Raw genomic sequence first — 24,728 nt, 5'->3', positions numbered from 1 at the left:
CTATCTGATTAGAAATCAGCAAACATTACTGCTCTGCATAAAAAATATGTAAAAACAGATCCCTGCAACTAGAGACCATTCAGCCTTCTCCCAGCAAGGTTATAGAATCCATCATCGCTTCCGACATTAAATCCTTTCTCTTCTCCAATGGCTTGATTTCTGATCATCAATTTGGATTCAGACCAGGTCACTCTACCCTGGACATGATGCTTCTGCTTAACCAACAAGGGATGGAGGTACTCAATGCCAAACATGAGATCAAAGCTATCTGCCCAGACATATTGCATGCCTTTGATATGGTCTGGCATGCTGCCCTGCTCAACATACTCTCTTCCTATGGTATCCAAGGCAATCTCCACTCATGGCTCACATACTTCCTCTCCTGTCGCAGTCAACGTCTAGCCCTAAATGGAGTTCTCTCATCCCCTCTTTCTGTCCAGGCTGGAGGTCCTCAAGGTAGGGTTCTGGGAACTGTGCTTTTTCTGGTTTTCATCAATGATCTCTCTGTTTCTGAAAACCCCTCTTTACCTCTTTGCTGATGACTCCACCCTTTGCCGTACCATCTGTCATCCCTTAGATCAGCAAGCAGTAGCCTCTTCACTCTCTGCAGATCTGGATAAAATCACAAGCTGGTACCAACATGTGAAATATGTCTTTCAACCCTGATAAATCTCACACTCTCACTGTGTCTCTCCGAAAGGACCATCTGGAAAACCCCCCATCTACTTTCCCAACAATCCTCTTAAAGAAGTTCTGTTGTTCAAGCTTCTGGGTCTCACTATCTGCCATGATCTTTCCTGTGAAAGTCACATTTCCAAGCTGGCCTCCAAAGCCAGTCACTGACTGGGCATCCTTTGTCGTTCAAAATCCTTTCTTGGCACACCTGAGTTGACCACGTATAAAGCTTTCATCTGCAGCCAGATGCAGTACTGCTCTCCCCTCTGGGCTGGTGCTCTGGCCTTGCACCTTTCTTGGATTCACTCTGTGCAAACCAAGGCATTTAGGATCGTTGGTACTTCCCGCGATGAAGCTGAGTCTTTGGGTCTCTCACTCTCTCAATGCAGGCAGTTCGGTGGTCTTTCTCTCTTTTACCGTGTCCTCTCTGACCTTGAACCCCCTCCCCCCTTTGCCCTGTCTGTGATCTGTCCCCCCATATTTCCACAGAGTGCTCAATGTCCACCAGCATCCCCCTTCTGGTGAAACTACCAAAATCAAGAATCACTGCTCACCTTCACTCTTTCGTTCCTCTTTTTTCCCCACCTCTGGAGCAAACTCCCACACTGTCTTCAATCCAACTCTTCCCTCCAGGTCTTCAAAACAGCTGTCCACCACCATCGCTTAACTTCCCCGATCCAAAAACATGATCTTTTCGACCCCCGTTCATCCACCCTAATTCAAATTCCCTGCTTTCCTTCCTGAAAGTCCCTGTAGTGTCCATCTTGTTTATCCCATGTTCCCCGTCCCATCCCTCTCCCTGCCACAGATCTCCTTACGTCTCTGTTCCCCACTGTTTTGTGCTTCCCTCTCCTGCCCCTCTTGACTCCTGCTCCCTTTGTTATACGTTATCTGTGTTAGCTCTTATACGAGCCTCGACAATGCATTGAAAAAAAAATAAGAAGACTTCGACAGCAAAATTGTAAAGTCTACACCAGAGTTTGCAAGATGCAAACCGCTCATCAGCACCAAATATAGAAAGGCCAGATTAGAATTTACCAAGAGGTACAGATGTGAGCCAATAGTTCTGGAACAAAGTTTTATGGACAGATTAGACCAAGATGAACCTTTACCAACGTGATGGAAAGGGAAAAGTTTGGAGAAAGGAAGGAACTGCATCGGATCTACCTCATCTGTGAAGCATGGTGGAGGTTGTGTCATGGCTTGGGCTTGCATGGCTGCCTCTGGAACTGGCTCACTCATATTTATTGATGACGTAACTAATGATGGCAGCAGCAGAATGAATTGGGAAGTGCACAGAAACATTTTGTCTGCCTATGTACAAGACAATGCATCATTGGGCGGCGCTTCACCATGTCGCAAGACAATGGTCCAAAACACACTGTCAACGCAACCAAGGAGTTCATCAGAGGATAAAAGTGGAAGGTTTTAGACTGGCCAAGTCAATCTCCTGATTTAAATCCAACGGAGCATGCATCAATTGAAGAGGAGCTTAAAGTCAGAAATCCCCCAAAACAAAAAAAATGAAAATGAAAAAAAAAAAAAAAATGAAAACAAATCAAGGCTAAACTTTACAGGTGTGATCGCCTATCCATGAAAAACAAAGAGTTCTCCAACTATGAGTATGACATCATAGGTCACATGGTTTGGTAGCTATGATTTTTTGAACAATGAACCTTTAAAAACCTTCCTCTCCAGAACAGCTTGACAGATCGAGGGGAAACTTCACTACATGTTGCCCAAGCCTTGGGTATACCAGGAGGTTTACAAATAATTAATATTACAGTTCTCTGGTCTTCATGGTAGTTTATGCCTCCTCACTCCAAAGGCAAAAGCAAAGGCTAAAACCAAGACGACACATTCACAGCTTTTTTATGTGTGAACAATCATTGCAACAAGAAACACCTGAGCAACAAAAAACACCTGTCAGTCATCTGTTCCATTACTTATGCTTACCTAAAGTGGGGGGACTGAACATAAAAAGTGTTCTTTTTCTACAATGGTAAAACATACATGCATAGAAATAGCAAGAAAAATAAGCTCTTGCTCATATTCATCTTTTGATCTCAAATCCGAATTTCTTGAGTGTCATGTCAATAGGATAAGTCAAATGGTCTGGTGACCATATTGGATTGAATGAAAGTCTTTAAAAAAAAATTAATTATTTCTCTTGAAACACCTCATCAATCAACGTGGAACGTAACATTTATGATCGAGTAGTCATGGGGAATATATGTTTTAAATTTCAACCTGATCAGATGCATGGTCAGGCAGCCAGAATTATTTAATGTTTTGAATCTGGGTTCAGGGATTTAAATCAAACTTGATAAAAGTATGTATAATGATGTAATAATGTGGGCAGAGGCATATCTGGTGACATCGTGATGTCGAAGAGTGCCCTTTTAGATAATGTAGCATCTCTGCATCAGTGTTAATTGTCATCCTAAAATGTTGTCCTGGCTGATGTGTTCAGTTGATCTACACCTATTCCTCATGTACATAATACAAAAAAGTGTTCAATTATAACGATGCCCTTAAACTCATTAACTTTAAACTGTTCGTATTAATTAATGTTTTATGCTTGCAGATGGCAGTATCACTTACTCCAAGTGGTGGTGGTTGTTAGAACTCCATGCTAGATCACTCTTGCAATAGACCATGTCAGAGATGGTGGCACGTGCAATACAGCACAATGGATGGTCAATGCACGTAAATCAGCCCAAAGCAGCCTGATACATCAAGACAATCTCCACCATCACATGCCACAGATTGGTCCCCATGTATCTTATACAAGTAAATTAAACAAGAGACACTTCAATGCCCGGCATAGTCGAAGTGTTCAGTCTGGATCTGGATACATCACTCTGGCTGATAACTTGTAGAGGTTCCACCAGTTTGACAGCATGCCAATGCAATTAAACTCGTCAAGACTTGATGAAGGAAAGGGGATGCAACAGACTCTCAGCTTAAAGAAAGCACCTTGGCATAAATCATGCCGCTGAAAATTCAATTCAACCATGATGAAAAGAGCAGAGAAGAAAAGAAAATCATTGGAAGCAGACACTTTTACCAGGACCTCAACCAAATATACCAGAACAAAGGACACAGTCACCGCAACTGCAGATACATGTTTCTTCTCTGATGTGTGAGGAAAATCGGGAGAACTTTGCAGTGCATCAACATCCAACTATATTATCATGTGCGAAAGTGTGCACTTCAACTGCAGGACAGGAAAATTCTTACCAAACTTAGTGCCGGTTATCTCATTGCACAAGAATCAAAGTATCACCCTGCCTACCTGACAAATTTACATAGGAAAGCAAAGATTCAATCCAATGACAAGGAAACTACCGAAAAGGAAAATATTAGTCACAGATCATTTGCTGAGCTTGCTGAATACATGAAAGAATGTAGACAAACAGAACAATTACCAGTATTTAAATTAGCAGATTCGGCAAAACTGTCTACAGATCGCTTACACCAGCTGGGTATAAAAAGTAATGGTCGAATCCACAGTACCAGACCAAATAATAGGCTTCTTGCTTATGTTCATCATTTACAGGCTCATCAAGATGGAAAAGACATGATCCTTGTATTTGATGAACACAGAGGGAATGCACTGCGTGATGCATACACAGAGAGCTATGATGATGAGGCAATACATCCCGCCAAAGCTGCCAAAATTGTTCGCAGAAATCTGTTTGATATTCAGTCAAACTTTTCCAGCTCCTTCGAGGAAGACTGGCAAGCAGTCAGTACCACAGTCTCTGGTTGTCCTGGTGTTGATGATCCTCAAAGGACCAAACATCAAGTTACATAACAGTGCAAAGAAGCAAACATAATTAACTATTGCTCAACTGTTGAGATACAATAGCTGTAAACGCCTGAGAGATGATGTTTCTGACATGACCCGTCATGTAAAAGACAGGGAAACTCCTCTATCTCATGACTTAGGGTTGACCATCCATGCAAAGACATGCATGTTAGGGCCTGGTTGACATGACATAAAAGACTGAAGATGCTCCTGTGACAGTATTTCTCAATCAGCTCTTGATGAACTTCAAAGTAAGAGAAGCTTCTCTCACGTGCAACTTGTAACAGATAGAGTCAATAAGAACTTGTAGGCCAGGCCAATGACATGATAAGCATCAGTCAGCAAGTTGTATCTTTGGGAGAAACAAATTGCACATTTTTTGCATGATCACCTGATCTTCAATAAGAACTTCACTTGCTGTCTTCAACACGTAGTCAACCAATGTGATGTCTCAAGCTTGTCCCAGTGCAATGCCAGACTGGTTAATTAGGACTGCAAATTATCCACAGTGGCCCTTTTGTTATATTCGAGCAGGTGTTTGCTCAACTCCTCCAGTGATTGTGTCTTAAGCCCATGTCCCATTTTTTTTTTTAGAAAATGACAATGCATGCTGACTGCTACTGTGTCAAAAATGACATTAATCCTGAAGGCTGTAGTTGTGTCACTTGGTTTCATCCTCACTGGACTCACCTGGCATGGTGTTCTTTTTCCTGATCCTTTTAACAGGCAGAGCGGCCTGCATTTCGAGTTCACAATTGTCCTGGTCTAGCAGCTTTTCATTGGCCCACTCCACAGAGTTGCTGGCTGAATTCCAGACAGCATCAAAATCCCTCGCACACTTTCTGAAATCCTCCTGTGTTTCAGTGACCATGTAATGAGCTGCCAATATATCCATTGCACTTGTTTGCAGATATTTTCATCGAGGTGATGGAGACTCAAATATACGCAGAAAGATTTGAGCGGTGAGAATGGTCTCATTTTAGCAGCGACTCTGCGTATCCTTTGGCTTTCACACGCACTACAGGATTGGATCACGCATTCTCTTGAATCTTTGTCAACGTCACAATTATGTCAATGTACAAAGCACAGTCTGGTTTTGAGAATGACCCAAACACTTTTCTCAGTGTTGCATTCTTTGAGCACCAACATGTTTCACCAATCGTGAACAGACTCCGATGGCGAGTGTCCTGACTCACGCTTTCCCAGACATTCATACGCTGATATTACTCGCTAATCCATCCATCCATCCATTAGGACCAGACTGTGCAGAGCGTTGGTGCTGCCTAAGCAGTCTCCTTGGCTATTGGGCACAATCCTGGACGGGTCACCACTCCGACACAGTATACCAGCATGCTGGCACTCATTTTGCCGACCTCGGAAGGATGAAAGGCAGAGTCAACCCCACCTGGTATTAATTCAACAGCTGAGGGGGATTTAAACTCAGGATCCTAGGATCCCAAACCCACCACCCTAACCATTAAGCCAACACCAGGTATACTCGCAAATGAACATGACAATATCATTTATTCGAGCAAATAGTGATGCATTTGCAATCACAACTTCTGAAGTGTCTGCTAATACTCGGTTTAGTGCGTGTGCATAGCACCAGACACAGACTTGGCCGGGGGACTCTGTTGAGGCAGCATGGAAAACCCCTTCTGTTGGTCTTGCATATTTGCTGCACCATCAGTTGAACACCAGTGCATTTCGTCATGTAAATCAAATATGAATCGAGAAACCGCTTTATTAACTGAAGAAAGTATTCCCCAGTTGAGTCACAATCTATCGCCGCAATTAGTTTCTCGTGAATGTGATCTGCGACACATCTGAGGATGACAGAGCACTGGTCTTTTGAGGTTATGTCCTGAGTTGTATCTATTTGAATGCAAAACATGCCCACCTCTTTCACTTCGTTTGCAATACTCTTTTTGATCAGTTTCCACATTGCCTCTGCAACTGCATTTTATTGTTGGCTTGGAAAGCAAGGCCACCATCGATCCCCTTGCCTCTTCCCCCACCTGAATTGTGCAGCATTTTGTTTCGCGAAATGAAATTGTTTACGTGCTCCTGTAAACACATCATACTTACGAAGCGGTAGAATTAACTCCAAAAAGTTACCGTGATGCACTGAAATGTCTGCAAAAGCTTATGCAGCCTCCGATTTGTTGCCCCTGTCGCTGAGCCCACGTTTGCCTATCATTTTTGACAATGTCTGTTGTCTGTGACCCGCTCCAGTACCTGTCACCTCTTGCGCACTTACCCTCAGTGGACGGACATTTGATTCCAGCTCAGCGAACTGCTAATATCTGCCTTAATGGCCATGAAAAGTACGATTCTGCACAAGCTCCATGCATGGGACTTTTTTCATGGTTCTCCACTCGCTGATGCACATGCCTCCAATCTGTCATTCCATCAATGAATGAATTTGTTGCATCAGAACCAGAAAATGCCAAACAGACCGAGCGAAATAACGAATGCTTTTCTGTACAGTCGGTCAGCCTCTTGCGATTAGTTCCACATCTTTACATCTGAACACTTTCTGCGCAATGCTATTGGTCGTAAGCCTGGTGTTGGCTTTGCTGTTCGGGTACCTGTCTTGGGATCTTGGGGTCCTGAGTTTGAGCCCCTGTCGGCCATTGAATTAACACCAGGTGGGGTTGACTCAGTCTGTCATCCTTCTGAGATCGGTGAAACGAGTACCAGCTTACTGGTAACAGGGGCACTGCATTAGCGGCACAGCTGTGCTTCCAAAAATTATGCAACTAGCAGCCACAGGCTGCATACGAAACAACATTGGAAAGGGAAAGATGAATAAGAAAACCTCATTCTTGTATGCATGTAATATGGACATAAACTCGATCCACAGACCACAATGACCTCTGACCTGCATGTTGGTGCTCCAACACACATGGAATGCATTTTTTTAAACGTTTAATATCAAAATATCTTATATTGGGGTTTAGGTCAAAAATGTTCAAATATTTATTGTAAAAATAACAAATAAATATTTTGCAAATAAATAATGCTTCACAATGGAATGTCAAACAGAATAGTGCAGCAGATTGTGACGTCATAAAATGAGAGATGTAACACCTTTGTCGTGTTGATCCGATCACACACAGACTGTGAGCGCCACCATGTGGACCTCTTATGTACATCGCTGTCACAGGGTTATTTGGCTTTTTAAACCTTCCCTGGATGCCTTGGATGAACAGTTTTTAACACCAACCTCATGAGGAACCATCGATCATCATCTTGAACAGTGTCGAACGACCTGCTCTCATATTGATAAAGATATGGGGAGCGGTGCGGCATGATTTGGGGCAATTCACTGGGGTGTTGTATGTAAATTATTTTTGTATACAGTACAAGTTTGAGGCTCGTGGAAGAGCTAGTACAAGCACACTGAATGAATCAGGACACAACAGGACAAAAGGAACAGTAGAAAGATGGGAAACACCAACAGCAGGGTTGAAAGCCAAGACAGAGAGAGACTTGGACAAACAATGGGTGTGGGGATGAATGGGGGGCAGGACAGGATGTATGGAGGTGGGGAGGGGGGGATGGTTTGAGATGGATAGAAAAGGAAACTCCAAGGAGGGAAAACTGGAAATTTGGAAGGAGGGATTGGGGAGAGTGGGGGTGAATGAGGGTAGAAAACATCATGGCTTTGGATTGTGGATGATCTTGAGATGGTGGAGAAGAGCTGTCTTGAAGACCTGGAAGAATGAGATTGAAGAGAATATGGAAGTTGGTTCCACAGGTGGGGAAAGAGAGGAACAAATGAGTGGAGGAGAGGTGTGAGCCTGGATTTACGTAGTTTCAACAGAAGAGGGGTGATGGTGGACAGCGTGTGTCCTGCAGAAACCTTGGAGGGGGTGAAGTAGGGGGGTATAGTTTCATCGAAATGGTAGACAAAAACTACACAAATGATTTGGATGAAACTTGACCACAACTTTCATCACCAGTGACGGACAAAAGTGTATCGACCACATCAAAATCTGCACTCATTAAAGGGGTCGATGGGGGATGGGGGTTTGACCCCCCAAAATAGGTATTTGCTCTCTTCTCTGAAACTATACACACAATTTCAATGAAACTTGACCATAACCTTCATCATCTGTGATGTACGAGGTTGTTCAATGCATTAAAAAAAAACTCAGGTTCTCAGGGTGGCTGTGGGGGGGGGGTTTGAGCCCCCAAAATAGGTATTTGCTCTCTTCTCTGAAACTACACATACAATTTCAATGAAACTTGACCACAACCTTCATCATCTGTGATGTACGAGTTTGTTCACGGGATTAATATATATATATATATATATATATATATATATATATATATATATATATATATATATATATATATATATATATATATATTCTCGATTATAATACCAAGCTTGCACACTAAAAACTCGGCTCGCCATCACACAATCCCTATGAAATTGATATATATATATGTATATATATATATATATATATATATATATATATATATATATATATATATATATATATATATATATATATATATATATATATATATATACATACATATATATATATATACATACATATATATATACATACATATATATATATATATATATATATATATATACATACATATATATATATATACATATATATATATATACATATATATATATATATACATATATATATATATATATATATATATATATATATATATATATATACATATATATATATATATATATATATATATATATATATATATATATATATATATATATATACATATATATATACATACATATATATATATATATATATATATATATATATATATATATATATATACATACATATATATATATATATACATACATATATATATACATATATATATATACATACATATATATATACATACATATATATATACATACATATATATATATACATATATATATATATATATATATATATATATACATATATATATATATATATACATATATATATATATATATATATATATATATATATATATATATATATATATATATATATATATATACATATATATATATATATATACATATATATATATATATATATATATATATATATACATATATATATATATATATATATATATATATATATATATATGTATATGTATATATATATATATATATGTATATATTTGTATATATATATATATATATATATACATATATATACATACATATATATATATATATATATACATATATATATATATATATATATATACATATATATATATATATATATATATATATATATACAAATATATACATATATATATATATATATACATATATATACATATACATATATATATATATATATATATATATATATATATCTTCTTCCTCTTTCGGCTTGCTCCTGTTAGGGGTCGCCACAGCGGACCAACTGTCTCCATTTCACTCTGTCCTCCACATCTTCCATTGACACTCCAACCACCCGCATGTCCGCCCTCACCGCATCCATGAACCTCTTCTTTGGCCTTCCTCTTCTCCTCCTGCCTGGCGGCTCCATCTTCAACATCCTTCTCCCGATATACTCGGTTTCCCTCCTGTGCACATGTCCAACCAAACCATCTCAATCTCGCCTCTCTCACTTTGTCTCCAAACCGTCCTACCTGCGCTGTCCCTCTAATACACTCATTTCTTATCCTATCCATCCTCGTCACTCCCAACGAGAATCGCAGCATCTTTAACTCTGCCACCTCCAGCTCAGCTTCCTGTCTTTTTGTTAGCGCCACCGCCTCCAAACCATACAACATAGCAACATACAACATCCAAACCATACAACATCCAAACCATACAACATACAACATAGCTGGTCTCACTACCGTCTTGTATACTTTCCCCTTCACTCTTGCAGCTACCCTTCTGTCACAAATCACTCCTGCAACTCTTCTCCACCCACTCCATCGTGCCTGCACTCTCTTTTTCACTTCTCTCCCACACTCTCCGTTACTTTGGACAGTTGATCCCAAGTATTTAAACCAATCCACCTTCCCCACCTCAACTCCTTGCAACCGCACCATACCACCACCCTCCCTCTCATTTACGCACATGTACTCCGTCTTACTCCGACTGACGAACATTCCCCTTCTTTCCAGTGCGTACCTCCACCTCTCAAGGCTCGATTCAGCCTGCTCCCTACTCTCCCTACAGATCATGATGTCATCCGCGAACATCATGGTCCATGGAGACTCCAGTCTGATCTCATCCGTCAACCTGTCCATCACCATTGCAAACAGGAAAGGGCTCAGAGTCGATCCTTGGTGCAATCCCACTTTAACCTTAAACCGGTCCGTCATTCCTACCGCACACCTCACCGCTGTCACACTGTCCTCATACATATCCTGCACGATCCTCACATACTTCTCCAACACTCCCGACTTCCTCATACAATGCCACAACTCCTCTCTTGGCACCCTATCATAAGCTTTCTCTAAATCCACAAACACACAATGTAACTCTTTCTGGCCTTCCCTATACTTCTCCATCAACATTCTCAAAGCAAACATCGCATCAGTGGTGCTCTTTCCTGGCATAAACCCATATTGCTGCTCACAGATCGTCACCTCTCCTCTCAACCGAGCTTCCACTACTCTTGACCACAACTTCATGGTGTGGCTTAACAACTTTATCCCTCTGTAATTTCCACAGCTCTGCACATCACCCTTATTCTTGAAAATCGGAACCAGTACACTTAATCTCCACTCCTCCGGCATCCTCTCACTTTCCAAGACTTTATTAAACAATCTGGTTAACAACCCCACTGCCATCTCTCCTAAGCACTTCCATGCCTCCACTGGTATATCATCTGGGCCAACTGCCTTTCCACTCTTCATCCTCTTCATAGCAGTCCTCACTTCATCCTTACTGATCCACCCCACTTCCAGATTCACCATCTCCACCTCTTCCAACCTTCTCTCTCTCTCATTTTCTTCATTCATCAGCTCCTCAAAGTACTCCATCCACCTTCTCAACACACTCTCCTCGCTCGTCAGCACATTCCCATTTGCGTCCTTTATCACCCTAACCTGCAGCACATCCTTCCCAGCTCGGTCCCTCTGTCTTGCCAATCGGTATAAATCCTTTTCCCCTTCTTTTGTATCCAACTTCTCATACAGCTCGTCATATGCCTTTTCCTTGGCCTTTGCCACCTCTCTTTTTGGTTTTCGACGCCACTCCTTGTACTCCTGCCGACTTTCTTCATCTCTCTGACTATCCCACTTCTTTTTCGCCAACCCCTTCTTCCTTATACTTTCCTGTACTTCCTCATTCCACCACCAAGTCTCCTTATCTTCCTTCCTCTGTCCAGATGTCACACCAAGTACCTTCCTAGCTATCTCCCTCACAACTTCTGCTGTCGTTGCCCAATCATCCCACCCATCTTTACCACCATCCAACGCCTGTCTCACCTCCTCCCTAAATTTCACGCAACAGTCTTCCTCCTTCAGCTTCCACCATCTGGTCCTTGGTTCAGCCCTCACTCTCTTCCTCAACCTCATCCTCTAAAGTCATCCTACAGACCACCAATCGATGCTGTCGAGCTACACTCTCCCCTGCCACAACCTTACAGTCACTAATCTCTTTCAGGTTGCATCTCCTACTTAAGATGTAATCCACCTGTGTGCACTTTCCTCCACTCTTGTATGTCACCCTGTGTTCCTCCTTCTTCTTGAAATACGTGTTTACCACTGCCATTTCCATTCTTTTTGCAAACTCTACCACCATTTGCCCTTCCACATTTCTCTTGTTGAGATCGTACCTCCCCATCACCTCCTCATCCTCTTTATTCCCTTCCCCAACATGTCCATTGAAATCTGCTCCAATCACCACTCTTTCATCCTTGGATACACTCTCCACCACTTCATCTAACTCACTCCAGAAATCTTCTTTATATTCCATCTCACACCCCATATGTGGGGCATATGCACTGATGACATTCATCATCACCCCTTCAATTTCCAACTTCACACTCATCACTCGGTCAGACATCCTCCTCACCTCCAATACCCTCTTGACATGATCTTCCTTCAGGATTATCCCGACACCATTTCTCCTCCCATCCACACCATGGTAGAACAGTTTGAAACCACCTTCAATGCTCCTCGCCTTACTCCCCATCCACTTGGTCTCTTGTACACACAGTATGTCCACCTTTCTTCTCTCCATCATATCAGCCAACTCTCGCCCTTTGCCAGTCATCGTCCCAACATTCAGAGTTCCAACTCTCACCTCCACACTTCTACCCTTCCCCCTCTCCCACTGCCTCCGGACTCGCCTTCCCCGTCTCCTTCTCCTCCTTCGCCCAGCAGTAGCACAATTTCCACTGGTACCCTGCTGACCACCGGTACCGGTGGCGGTCGTTGGTAACCCGGGCCTCGACCGATCCGGTATGGAAATTCGTTTTGTTGTCCGCATAATGATTTGGCATAGGTTTTTACGCCGGATGCCCTTCCTGACGCAACCCTGGTCGCCTCTTACGACACACAGGGATATGGTACACCTATTCTAACCGGGGCATACACCGGGCCCAGTACAACTGGTGCTCATTTCGCCGACCTCGGAAGGATGGCAGGCTGAGTCAACCCCCTGGTGTTTTCGACTTGGTATATATATATATATATATATATATATATATATATATATATATATATATATATATATATATATATATATATATATATATATATATATATATATATATATATATATATATACATATACATATACACATTATATATATACATATACATACATATATATACATATATATATATATATATATACATACATACATATATATACATATATATATATATATATACATACATATATTAATTCAGTGTCCCAACGGGGCTTGAACTCAGGACCTTTTGGATCCCAAGCCGCTACCCTAACCACTTCGCCAACACCAGGCATATATGTGTATATATATACATACATATATATATATATATATGTGTATATATATATATATGTGTATATATATATATATATATATATATATATATATATATGTGTATATATATATATATATATGTGTATATATATATATATATATATATATATATATATATATATATATATATATATATATATATATATATATATATATATATATATATATATATAGTGGTTAGGGTAGCGGCTTGGGATCCAAAAGGTCCTGATATGAGTTCAAGCCTCGTTGGCCGCTTGAATTAATACACACCAGGAGGTTGACTCAGCCTGTCATCCTTCCGAGGTCAGCGAAGTGAGTACCAGTGTACTGGGCCGGTGTATACCCCGGTTAAAATAGATTTACCATATCCCTGTGTCGTAAGAGGCGACCAAGGTTGCGTCAGGAAGGGCATCTGGCATAAAACATGTGCCAACTCACTATGCGGATCATACGGATGATCCGCTGTGGCGACCCCTAACGAAAGCAGCCGAAAGAAGAAGAAGAGGTTATATATATATATATATATATATATATATATATATATATATATATATATATATATATATATATATATATATATATATATATATAATATCGGGGCTAAGGGGGTCTGCGGGGGGGGGGGTTGTTGCGTGACCGTTTCTCCTGATCCAGGTAAACTTCAGGATGCGCAGTCCTATTATTCTATATAAAGACTTGAGTGTAGACTTAAGAAGATCCTTATTACGCTTCCTTTCTCCACCACGCATGGAAAAGCGTTTTCAGAATTCTATGGTCTTCCATTCCTGTGAGGTGTTCTGACCTGGGAACCTGGTCTTGCATCAGGAAATACTCACCTCCTTCGATGCGACAGTGGTCTGGGATTGAGATATTAGGTATTCTGTCTCGCCAGATGATGCCAAGAATGTTATGGAGGCATTACATATGGAATTGATCAAAGCGTTTGATATGACAATGATAGTGTGTCCAAAATTCGCATCCTTACAGAAGTGTTGATAGGACGACGGCACGATAGACACTAATCTTGGTGTATAGGCGAACACAACATTCATGCCAAAGGCGATGCGTCAATCTTCCAAAGGACACACATGCTTCACCGAGTCTTGATGTTACTTCATCGTCAATCATTGCATTTTGGGTGAGGACACCTCCGAGTTAGCAGAACTTATCTACAATTTTGAGTGGCGTGTCATCGGTAGTGATGTTTGAGACAGTGTATTCATCTTCTGGTCTTGGCTGAAGCATAGCATCAGTCTTTTTGAGGCTATTCTTAAGGCCATAGCGATGAACAGATTGCACAAAGGAGTAGACAAATTGCATGTTCCTCGAAATTATGACCTGAAGAGTGCGCAGTCATCGGCGAAAAGTAGATCACGGAGCAACATTTTCGTGATTCTAGACTCGGCCCTCAGATGCGGCAAAATATAGACACTACCATCAGTGCGAAACTGGATCATCATTCCCCAGGTGCAATCTTCAAAAGCATCATGAAGCACAGAAGAAAACACAATGCTAAATAATAGATGAGCTAGGACACAGCCTTGCTTTGTGCCGTTGGTAACAGGAAATGACTCAGAAGTGCATCCACTGTCCCTCACACGAGCAACCATGCCATCATGAAGAAATCTGATCATGTTAACCAACTTAGCGGGACAGCCGACTTTGTACTTATGTCTGGTGTTGGCTTCATGGTTAGGGTGGTGGGCTTGGGATCCTAGGATCCTGAGTTCAAATCCCACTTGGTTGTTGAATTAATACCAGGTGGGGTTGACTCTGCCTGTAATCCTTCCGAGGTCGGCAAAATGAGTGTCAGCTTGCTGGTATCCTCTGTTGGAGTGGCGACCCATCCAGGATTGTGCCCAATAGCCAAGGAGACTGCTTAGGCAGCATCAATGCTCTGCACAGAGTATGGTCCCAATGGATGGATGGATGACTTTGTAGCTTCCACAGGCCTTCTCTACTGACCAGATCAAGCGCTTTTATAAGGTCAACAAAGACCATGTATAGGTCGCAATGTTGTTCTCTACTCTTTTCCTGGTGCTGACGAGTGGAGAACATCATATCAGTCGTGGCATGCCCAGCGCGAAAGCCACATTGGCTTTCTGGGGTGATTATGTTGGCAATTGTTGATGTCTGCATCATTGTTAATTGCATGTCAAGTATTTGCCAGCAATAGATAGTAGGGTCACACCACAGTAGTTGCTGACACACAACCTATCACCTTTGCACTTGTACAGGGGAACAATCGTGGCATCTTTCAAGACCTGGATTACTGACTCCTCACTCCACATGGTAATGTAGAGTTGGGTCACTCAGGTGAGGAGGTTTGGACCACCAAACTTGAAAACCTCAGAAGGGATACCATCATCGCCAGGTGCCTTTCCAGATGACATCTCATTGATAGCTCTGGTGACCTATATTTTAGTCGGAGGACGGGCAAGCTCTTCTAATATAGGCCGCTGATGGAGAGAGTCAATGGCCGCACCGGAGATGAAGGAAGGGCAATTAAGGACACCATTAAAGTGTTCAGTGTAGCGCTCCAGGATCTTGTTTGGATCTGGGATTAGGTGCTGGCCGTCTGAGCTACTGCGTGCGGCGATAACATGAGAAGATGGTCCATCGACTGCGATACCACGAGAAGACGGTCCAGAGAAGCGCTCGAGATTCTTTGCATCAGCTGCCGCCTGGATTTCTTCCACTCTTGCTGCTCACCAGCTGTCTTTCATGGAACATAGTCTTTAACTGTGCGAGTCTCCTAAGTTGCAGGTAAGAGGAGTGTTTACTCGCTGAGCCTCTGTCATCAATCCAACGAAGCGATGGTTCAAAGCCATCTTGGTGGCTTTGAAACGAACAACCAAGCAGCTTAGTGAGTGCTCACAAAGTGGCTTAAGCACTCAAGCAAGCATCCCAACAGAATGGCTGGCTTGGCAAGCAATTACCAATCGGTCAAAAAAACCCATGCACCTGGAAGCGCCCAAATCAGACAAATGAACTTTTTTTTTTTTTTTTTTAGAAGTTGGAACTGCTGCTAAGTTCAATTCTGGAGCTTAAATTTTGTAATTTGCTTTGACAAAAACGGTATATTTCTATTTATTGATTAATTGCTTAATTATTGTAGATTTCTTAATTACTTATTTATTTTCTTTCTCACCTGGGAAATATCTCAGGCACCTTTTGAGTGAGGAAGTGAACAAGTGATTTGACTTAAACAGTATTTTTGGTTTATTTTAATTATTCATTTTTCGATAAATCACTTAATTTTCAAAAAGTTGCAGATTCGGATGAAACAGTGGTAGTTTTGGTATGCTATTAGGCAATTGATGAAGAAATTAATTATTTTACGATTATTATTTACTTTACTTCTGCAATGAATCAATTATTGTACACCGCTCCTTCCCAATTCCGTCTCCATATGCTGCATGGTGATTAAGTATCATTTGTACACATTCACCTCAGAAGTGCACCACTATCTCCCAATTCCCTCTCCATGTGTTGCATGGTGGCATCTTCGGGCGCCAAAGGCACCCCGGCAATGTTGCGTGTTGGAGAATTTATTATTTATTTATTTGGCAAGGGAGCGGTGTAGTTTGAATGTACCTGTACGTTCTTGTTTTTAAAACACTTGTATTTCTTTTTGTAACTTCTTTTTTTTCTCAGCAACCACTTGTCCGTGTGACACAAAAATTTCAGGGTAGAAGCACCAAACAGCCTCGAGGCGAGTGTGCGAGCACCCCATGGAGAATATTTTAATAATTATCATAGGTCACGTGGTGTAGCAGCCATCTTGGATTAAACGCAAAAAATTAAAACATATCTCTGAATCTGCTGATCGGAAATATTTGAAACTCGGCACATCTCGTTATACTCTCAATGGGGAATAAAGGATTGTAAGGATGATGTCATCGGTGAAGTGGTACCAGCGATAAACATTTTAATCAAAATCCTTGTTTACCATTAAGATTCAGTGTGTATATCCAAGCCATAACTTATTTTTCCCAGTTGAGCTTTTATCACCAAATCTTCAACAAACCTTGATTATGAGATTGTGGAGAACACGAATTAATAAAATGTACAATTGTTTTTCACTGTCATTTTTGTCAAGTTCAGTTTGGGTACAAAATTGATGTGACTGCAATTTGAGATGCTTTTGAGTTTGTTTTTTTTAGCTTATTTGGAATTGGAATTGGAATTCCAGAAAAGGCATTGTCATCGTTCACCATGCATCTGTCCATATGTCCATCTCCTATTTCAAATTCTCTGGCAAAACCGCGAGGCTGGTCCTGCTGAAATTTGGCAGCAACGTTCTGCTCTTGACTGGTAACGGAGATTGCAAAGCTCGTTCTGGTCACGTGACTTTAAGTAGGTCAAAATGGCAGATTTAATAAATTCCTTCAAAATCTTCTTCTCCTGACCCATCAGTCAGAATGCTACCAAATTTGGGTTAAAACATTATTTTAGGCCAGGGTAGGGATGTTAAATTGTGGAGGTCATGCCAATCACGTGACCGGAAGTGTCAAGTGGTGGTTGCACAACTTCCTTCAAAAATCTTCTTCTCCAGACCCACCAATCAGAATGCTACCAAATGTGGGTTACAACATTAGGCTATGGCCCAGATAAGCTCCAGGTCCAGTGGTCCTATTTATTTATTTTTTCAATTTAAACTGCATTAATAATGGATAACCTAAAAGTTGTCTGATTCTGATGTACCATACTCTATTATAAAGCGTCAGTGCTGCTAAAGCAGTTTCTTGGCAATGGTTGTACTGGGTGGTTAGCCATTGCCTTCCCAGTAGTAGTTAGGGCAGGAATTTGTCATTTGTTCAGGCGTCGGCGACAACTCACCTCCTCTTCATGAAGGACACCATGGGATCTTTGACACGCACCAACTAATGCCGGCAGACGGCCATCCCGTTTAACCTCCACCAAGGGACGGCACACATATTGATGAATCACCCTGCCTGTGAAACACCGGAGTGACAGTTTATAGCTTTGTCGAGATTCAAACCCAGACTAGACAGCATAGAGGCGAGTGTGCGTACCTCTTATGCCATCCTGCAAGCCCATCTCAAAGTTAGTATGTTATCAATGAACATGTTTTACACGTCTGAAACAATTTTTTATTTCCAAGCTTGAATATAGTATTTGCTAATGCTCAAATGTCTATTAAACATTTCAAATAACAAAAAAAATTATCAATCCCACAAACCAAGCTGAATGTACATCAAAGATAACAAAAATACGGCCCGTGGGCCCTGGTCAGTTCCGACTTCATTGATATTGGATATATTCATCAACATTCATTGTTTTTATTCCGACCCTAATGAACTTCATACTCATTACGACTCATTATCTTTCTTCCTGGGAAAAAAAGTTCAGAAAAAAATGCTGCGATAAGGTGTAGACATTGTTCTATAGTCCATAGAAGCATTATACCATACAAAAAGCAAAAACTATGAATACTCTTGGAGTTTTAGGACTTTAAAAATTAATTGGTCCGAATGAACTTCATACTCATTAAGACTCATTATCTTTCCTGGTTGTAGAATAATGTCATTCATTATTATGTCGAATAATGTCGACATTATAATAGAATAATGTCGTTTAAGTCATTCTGACCACAGGTTGTAGAATAATGATCAAAAGATTGATTGTGGACGGACGGACGGACGGACAGAAGGAAGGACGGAAGGAAGGACGGAAGGACATGGACCCCCATTTTATGTCACTTTCTTCAGAACTGACTAAAAAGCAACACTTTTTTCTGTGTACCAGTATCAAAAATTACAAAGTATATTGAAATGTTTTGTGACGTCCCATTAAGTTACTGAAGGTTCAGCAGCTCTTAAAGCATGTATTGTTGGCCCAAGTCTTTCAAGAACTGGCTGGACAGGCCTGACATTTGACTGGAACCTGACCAGAATTTGGAACTTGGTCAGAGTACTGGTAACCCTAGGCAAAACTACTTCTTGTCAAAAGACACCGTGGGATCTTTCATGTCCACAAGCAAACAATGCTAACAGACAGGTCCCTAGCAACAGTTTGTCATTGGGTTGAGAATCAACACCAAGGCCAAACCATAAAATAACTAGAAGGGCACTCGGTAGAACGCATACCTCTGTTACGTAATGCCTGATCCACGAGAACATATCGGGCTAAATACATTTTTGAAATATCATGCTACATAATCGTTTTTGAGCCCAATCTCTCAAGGGTGAAGAATCACTTTAAAAATTGTAGTAGACGGATCTGGATCTGGATCTTCATCAAAATCTAATCAGTTCGTCCTTGCCACACACCGAACCTGTCCACAAAATTTCATCCGGATCCGTCCAAACTTTTTGAGATACCCTGCACACAGATAGACAAACAAACAGACAGACAAACAAATAGACAGACAGGGAGGGGTGAAAACATAACCTCCTTCACCTTCGGTGGCGGAGGCAATAAAAGCTTAAAATTAGCATTTTAAAGTCTTGAAAAGGAAAAATAAGCCTGTTACTGAATTATCTATTTAAACCAGCCACCCCCCTGAAATAAGCAGCAAAAGGCACAATAACGATTTTTTAAAAATGACTGCAGTAGCAGGACTTGTGAAATCTGTAGTAACTAAGTTGAAGCTCATGAAAGTGCAATATAATGGGATCAAACAGCAAGCCTAATTAGCTTATGCATGCACTGCGCAAGTTCCTCTGAACAGTGCTACACTTCATGGCATTCTCATACTGATTGGGGGGTAAACAACTGGCAAGGCATTGCTGCACAAGTGGAACGGTGATGTCATCAAATAAATCAATTTCTGGGTACTATTCGAGTTGGAGGATTGTGACTTCGCTTGGGTGCTGGAATGCTCACAGGCGATGGGTAATAAAGATTTGTTGAGGCACACTTCGATCTGACCGAGCATCTGCTTCTGATCCTAAAAAGAAAGTAGATAAAAAGGTGATGCCATCAAACTCAGTTTGACAAGTGCAACATTGCTTTAAAACAGAATAACATGGGAAGATTTTTCAGAAAAGTTAGAAGCAGTTTGTGGCTGCACATGGGTAGTTTATCTCTGCTCAGTCCTCCGTCGCTCTCCTTCTTTGCTTCTCTCTACTGGGTGCTGCGGCTGTGGGGTGGTCCGTGCTGTTCACCCGGGAGACTTACTCATGTTGAGCCTGTTTCCATCCCCATATCCTTAGACCTTGCCTCACCCCCATTGTGAGGGAAAGTGCGTGCTAGTGGCACCCTCGGTTTATTTTCGTGTATCAAGTGCATTTTGTATTACTGTATCATGACGTGTATTTAGCCTTCGGGACCTTGTATAGCCTTCGGGACCCCCAATCTTTGATGACAAGAGGGAAACCACGGGGTAACATCCCTGGGTCAGATTGCGGGAGAGTGTGTCGGAGTGGTGCTAAGGTGTCGTCCACCAGACGGCGGTCTCCTTGGGTTAACCTGAGGCGGTCCCTTCGGGTGGGTGCCTGGAATGTCCTATCCCTAAGAGAGGATGATCACCTGTCTCTGTTATCATCTGAGCTCAAGCGTTTGGACATCGGGATTGCAGCTCTCTCTGAGGTTCGGAGACCGGATTGCGGCGAGATAATAGTGGGTGGTTACACCTACTATTGGTCTGGTCGCTCTGATGGTTACCATACCCAAGGAGTTGCTGTAGCTGTGTCCAATAAGCTGACCCCAATGATAATTGAGGTAACACCGGTCAACGAGCGTATTATGAGATTAAGGATTCGTCACTCCTTAGGTGTCATTTCCCTGGTCTCTGTTTATGCTCCGACTGAGGCGAGTGATCTCACCGTGAAGGATGCATTCTACGCCACACTCGAGTCTGTGGTTGATCAGTGCCCCAGACGAGATACACTTCTAGTCTTGGGGGATTTCAATGCATCGACTGGAACTGATAGGGATGGTTATGAGGTGTGTGTTGGTCCCCATGGGTCAGGAAATATGAACCAGAATAGCACTAAGTTCCTTGACTTTGCAAGAAGTCATGGACTTAGCGTGGGTGGTTCATGGTTTCAGCGCCCACAAGCTCATCGCTGGACTTGGTATTCCAACGCTGGCGGTGTGGCAAAGGAGATTGACCATGTCCTCATTGACGGTCGTTGGAGGATGATCCAGAACTGCAGGGTCTACCGGAGTGCTCAGTTCCTCAATACTGACCACAGGCTTGTTGTAGCAACTCTAAAGCTGCACCTTAAATCCTGGAGAATGGTACCATCCCAGCCTAGGCTGGATGTTGCCAAGCTCAGGGATGAGAGAGTAGCTGAGGAGTTTGCGAACAGGCTGAGTGGACACTTGGGGGTCTGGGTGCTTTGGGGGTCCTGAAGAGTTGTGGAGCGCCTTCAAGACCACCGTCCTTGATGTTGCCGGTGGATGCCTTGGAGCTCACCGCAGGGCAAAGAAGAATTTTGTCTCTCAAGGGACACTGGATACCATTGACCAGAGTCGCAGGGCCAGGCTGAATGGCAGAGCTGAGCTGTTCAGGGAGCTGAGGCGTAAAACTGTACGTGCACTGAGGGTGGACAAGGAGGCCTATGTGTGAGGAATCTGTGAGGGGGTAGAGCATCACCTGTGGACAGGTGATTCTCGTCCCGCTTACAGGGGAATTCGCGCATTACGTTCATCCAAGCCCATCCCTCGGAGCACTGCAGTTCGAGCAGAGAGTGGGAGGCTCTTGACAGAGGAGTCTGAAGTGAAGGCCCGCTGGGCCGGTTACTTTGAGCGGTTGTACCAGGCTGATCCCCCAGCTGTCGAGTTGGACGTCAAGGGTGTTACAATCCCTGTTGCTGACCCTCGAATCAACTGTGGTCCACCTCCGCTTGTGGAAACACGGGCTGCGGTGAACCAGTTGAAACGGGGCAAAGCTCCAGGGATCTGTGGCATCCATGCCGAACTTCTCAAGGCTGGTGGAAATGCTGCACTCGTGTCGTTGCATGCAGTTTTGTGCTCTGCCTGGAACACAGGCATCATCCCAACTGACTGGAAGAGGGGCCTTGTTGTCCCTCTCTGGAAAGGGAAGGGTGATCGCCAAGACTGCAACAACTACCGAGGGGTGACGCTGCTCTCAGTGCCAGGCAAGGTCTTTGCTCGGATAATTCTCGATAGGGTTCGCCACCATCTGCTTGAGCACCAGCGTCCAGAGCAGTCAGGCTTTACACCAAAGAGGTCAACGATTGACCGTATCCTTGCACTTCGTGTCCTCACCGAACGCAGACGAGAGTTTCGGCAGGGGCTGCTTGCAGCCTATGTTGATCTCTGTAAAGCGTTCGATTCAGTGAATCGGGATGTCCTCTGGAGGATTCTTGGTCTTCGTGGGGTGCCACCAAAACTGATCGATCTGATGTCTGAACTCTAGTACTGAGAGTGCTGTGAAGTGTGGTGGTACCATCTCTGACTTATTTCCAGTTGTTACTGGAGTTCGTCAGGGATGTGTACTTGCCCCCACACTTTTCAGCACTTGTATGGACTGGATTTTAGGGAGGATGTCGGAGAGATCAAGTTGCGGTGCATCGTTTGGGAATGTCAAGATCTCGGACCTTGATTTTGCAGATGATGCAGTCATCTTTGCGGAGACTTTAGACATCCTCTTGGGGGCCCTCGAGGTGCTGAATGAGGAGTCGGAGCCGCTGGGATTATGGGTTTCTTGGGTCAAAACTAAGATCCAGGCTTTCAATGACATCTTGGATGCTGCTGTCCTGTCTGTGTCTGTCTGTGTCTGTTTGTGGTGAGGATGTTGAGGTCGTGGAGAGATTCACTTACCTTGGCAGTGATATTCATGTCTCTGCTGGCTGCGAGTCAGAGGTCAATAGACGTCTGGGTCGGGCCTGGGGAGTCATTGATTCACTGGATCATGGGGTGTGGCGCTGCCGGCACCTGTGCGGGAGGACGAAAGTCTGAGTCTTCAGGTCCTTGGTACTTCCAGTCTTGCTCTATGGGTGCGAGACTTGGACTTTGACCAAGGATCTGAGACGGAGACTTAATTCCTTTGGTACCAGGTCTCTTCGGAGAATCCTTGGCTATTGCTGGTCGGATTTTGTGTCCAACGAGCGGTTGCTGAGAGAGACTCGGATGAGATTTGTTGCCTGCATAGTCCGTGAGCGTCAGTTGCGGCTGTATGGACATGTGGCTCGTTTTCCTGACGCTGATCCTGCTCACCAGATTCTCTCAGCGAGGGAGTCTCATGAGTGGAGGAGGCCAGTGGGCCGACCACGTGCCTCATGGTTGCAACAGGTTGACCATCATCTCAAGGAGATGGGGATGGGCCTGGCATCTGCCAGGGGGATGGCCAGACGGAGGCCCCTGGAGTACCGGCGGAAATTGGACGCAGCGACGCGCTGTTCTGGCACATGCTCCCATACCTGACCTGACGTGTATTTATTTAATTCGTGCCTTTCTATCTGTCATCTCTGGATTCTCTGTTCGTCTTGTCTTCTTTTCGATAAACTTGTTATTCCTTAAGGTTTCGTGTCACCTGTCTACCACCATTATCTTGTGTGTGTAAAACGTTTCAGCCCAGTTTGGGAGATAAGATTGGTCGAACATTCATTTTACGAGACCGGCGAGATTTGGATCCCGACCGAGGGAAGCCACGCTATCCATTTGAGCATGATTCCCTTTATTTTGGCCATTCACAAAGCACATTGCTTTGGCGCGGCGGGTCCGCATTAGTGGAACCATCAACTCGATGTGCTTCCTGCTTATGGACTGTTACTGCTGCTTCCAGCATTGCCCTTATGAGCCCGATAATAAAAGGATCCCCGTGTCATGACATTTGTGTTACCCATCTAAACCAGTCATTGGCAGTTCAGGTATCTGCTTTTTGCTTACTACAGGCAAGTTGATGGCATTGCAGTTTTTCACAAGCTCTATTCTGGTGTTGTTCTGCCTGCCCTCTCACCTCTCTGCACCACCCTTGCCCCTCCAGGTTGCATACCTGAGCAATAAACCTGGCCTTGTTACCCCCTCTCAGTCTAAACCGAATGCTCACCTCTATCGATTCACCAACACTTCTCTCACACGGTGAAAGCATCTTCCCAAGTCTTGTATGTTGTAAACTCTTCTTCTAAGACTTCAACTATGCTGCCCATCACCACATGATGGTCTCTCCCATTTCTAGCGTCCTCATCCTCTCTCTTGTCCCGCCTCACCTTACTCCAAGCTTCCGGCCCTCGCTCTTCTGTTCACTTTCATCCAGAGCCATCTCTCACACCACAGGCAGCCCTCGCTGGGTAGAC

The 24,728-nt window shown here is 42.9% G+C and overlaps 2 protein-coding genes across 5 annotated transcripts in view; both read right to left on the bottom strand.

Moving 5' to 3' along the window:
- The window catches only part of STXBP6 (syntaxin binding protein 6), a 247,941-nt gene extending 229,496 nt beyond the window's left edge, over positions 1-18,445 (bottom strand). The window contains exon 1 of the mRNA XM_085888836.1: positions 18,337-18,445. The gene's annotated coding sequence lies outside the window, so the exon portion shown is untranslated. The remainder of the gene's footprint in view (positions 1-18,336) is intronic.
- A 143-nt stretch (positions 18,446-18,588) lies between these two features.
- The window catches only part of RNASET2 (ribonuclease T2), a 53,729-nt gene continuing 47,589 nt past the window's right edge, over positions 18,589-24,728 (bottom strand). For all 4 annotated transcript variants that reach the window (XM_085888834.1, XM_085888835.1, XM_085888833.1 and 1 more), the window contains one exon: positions 18,589-20,410. In XM_085888834.1, coding sequence (XP_085744960.1) covers positions 20,201-20,410 — 210 coding nt within the window. In that variant the 3' untranslated portion in view covers positions 18,589-20,200. The remainder of the gene's footprint in view (positions 20,411-24,728) is intronic.

This window comes from Eptatretus burgeri, chromosome 7 (genome assembly GCF_056783735.1).
Source record: "Eptatretus burgeri isolate ZD-2024b chromosome 7, Ebu_testis_v1, whole genome shotgun sequence".
Classification (NCBI taxonomy): Eukaryota; Metazoa; Chordata; class Myxini; order Myxiniformes; family Myxinidae; genus Eptatretus; species Eptatretus burgeri.
This window is presented reverse-complemented; position numbering and strand designations above follow the sequence as displayed.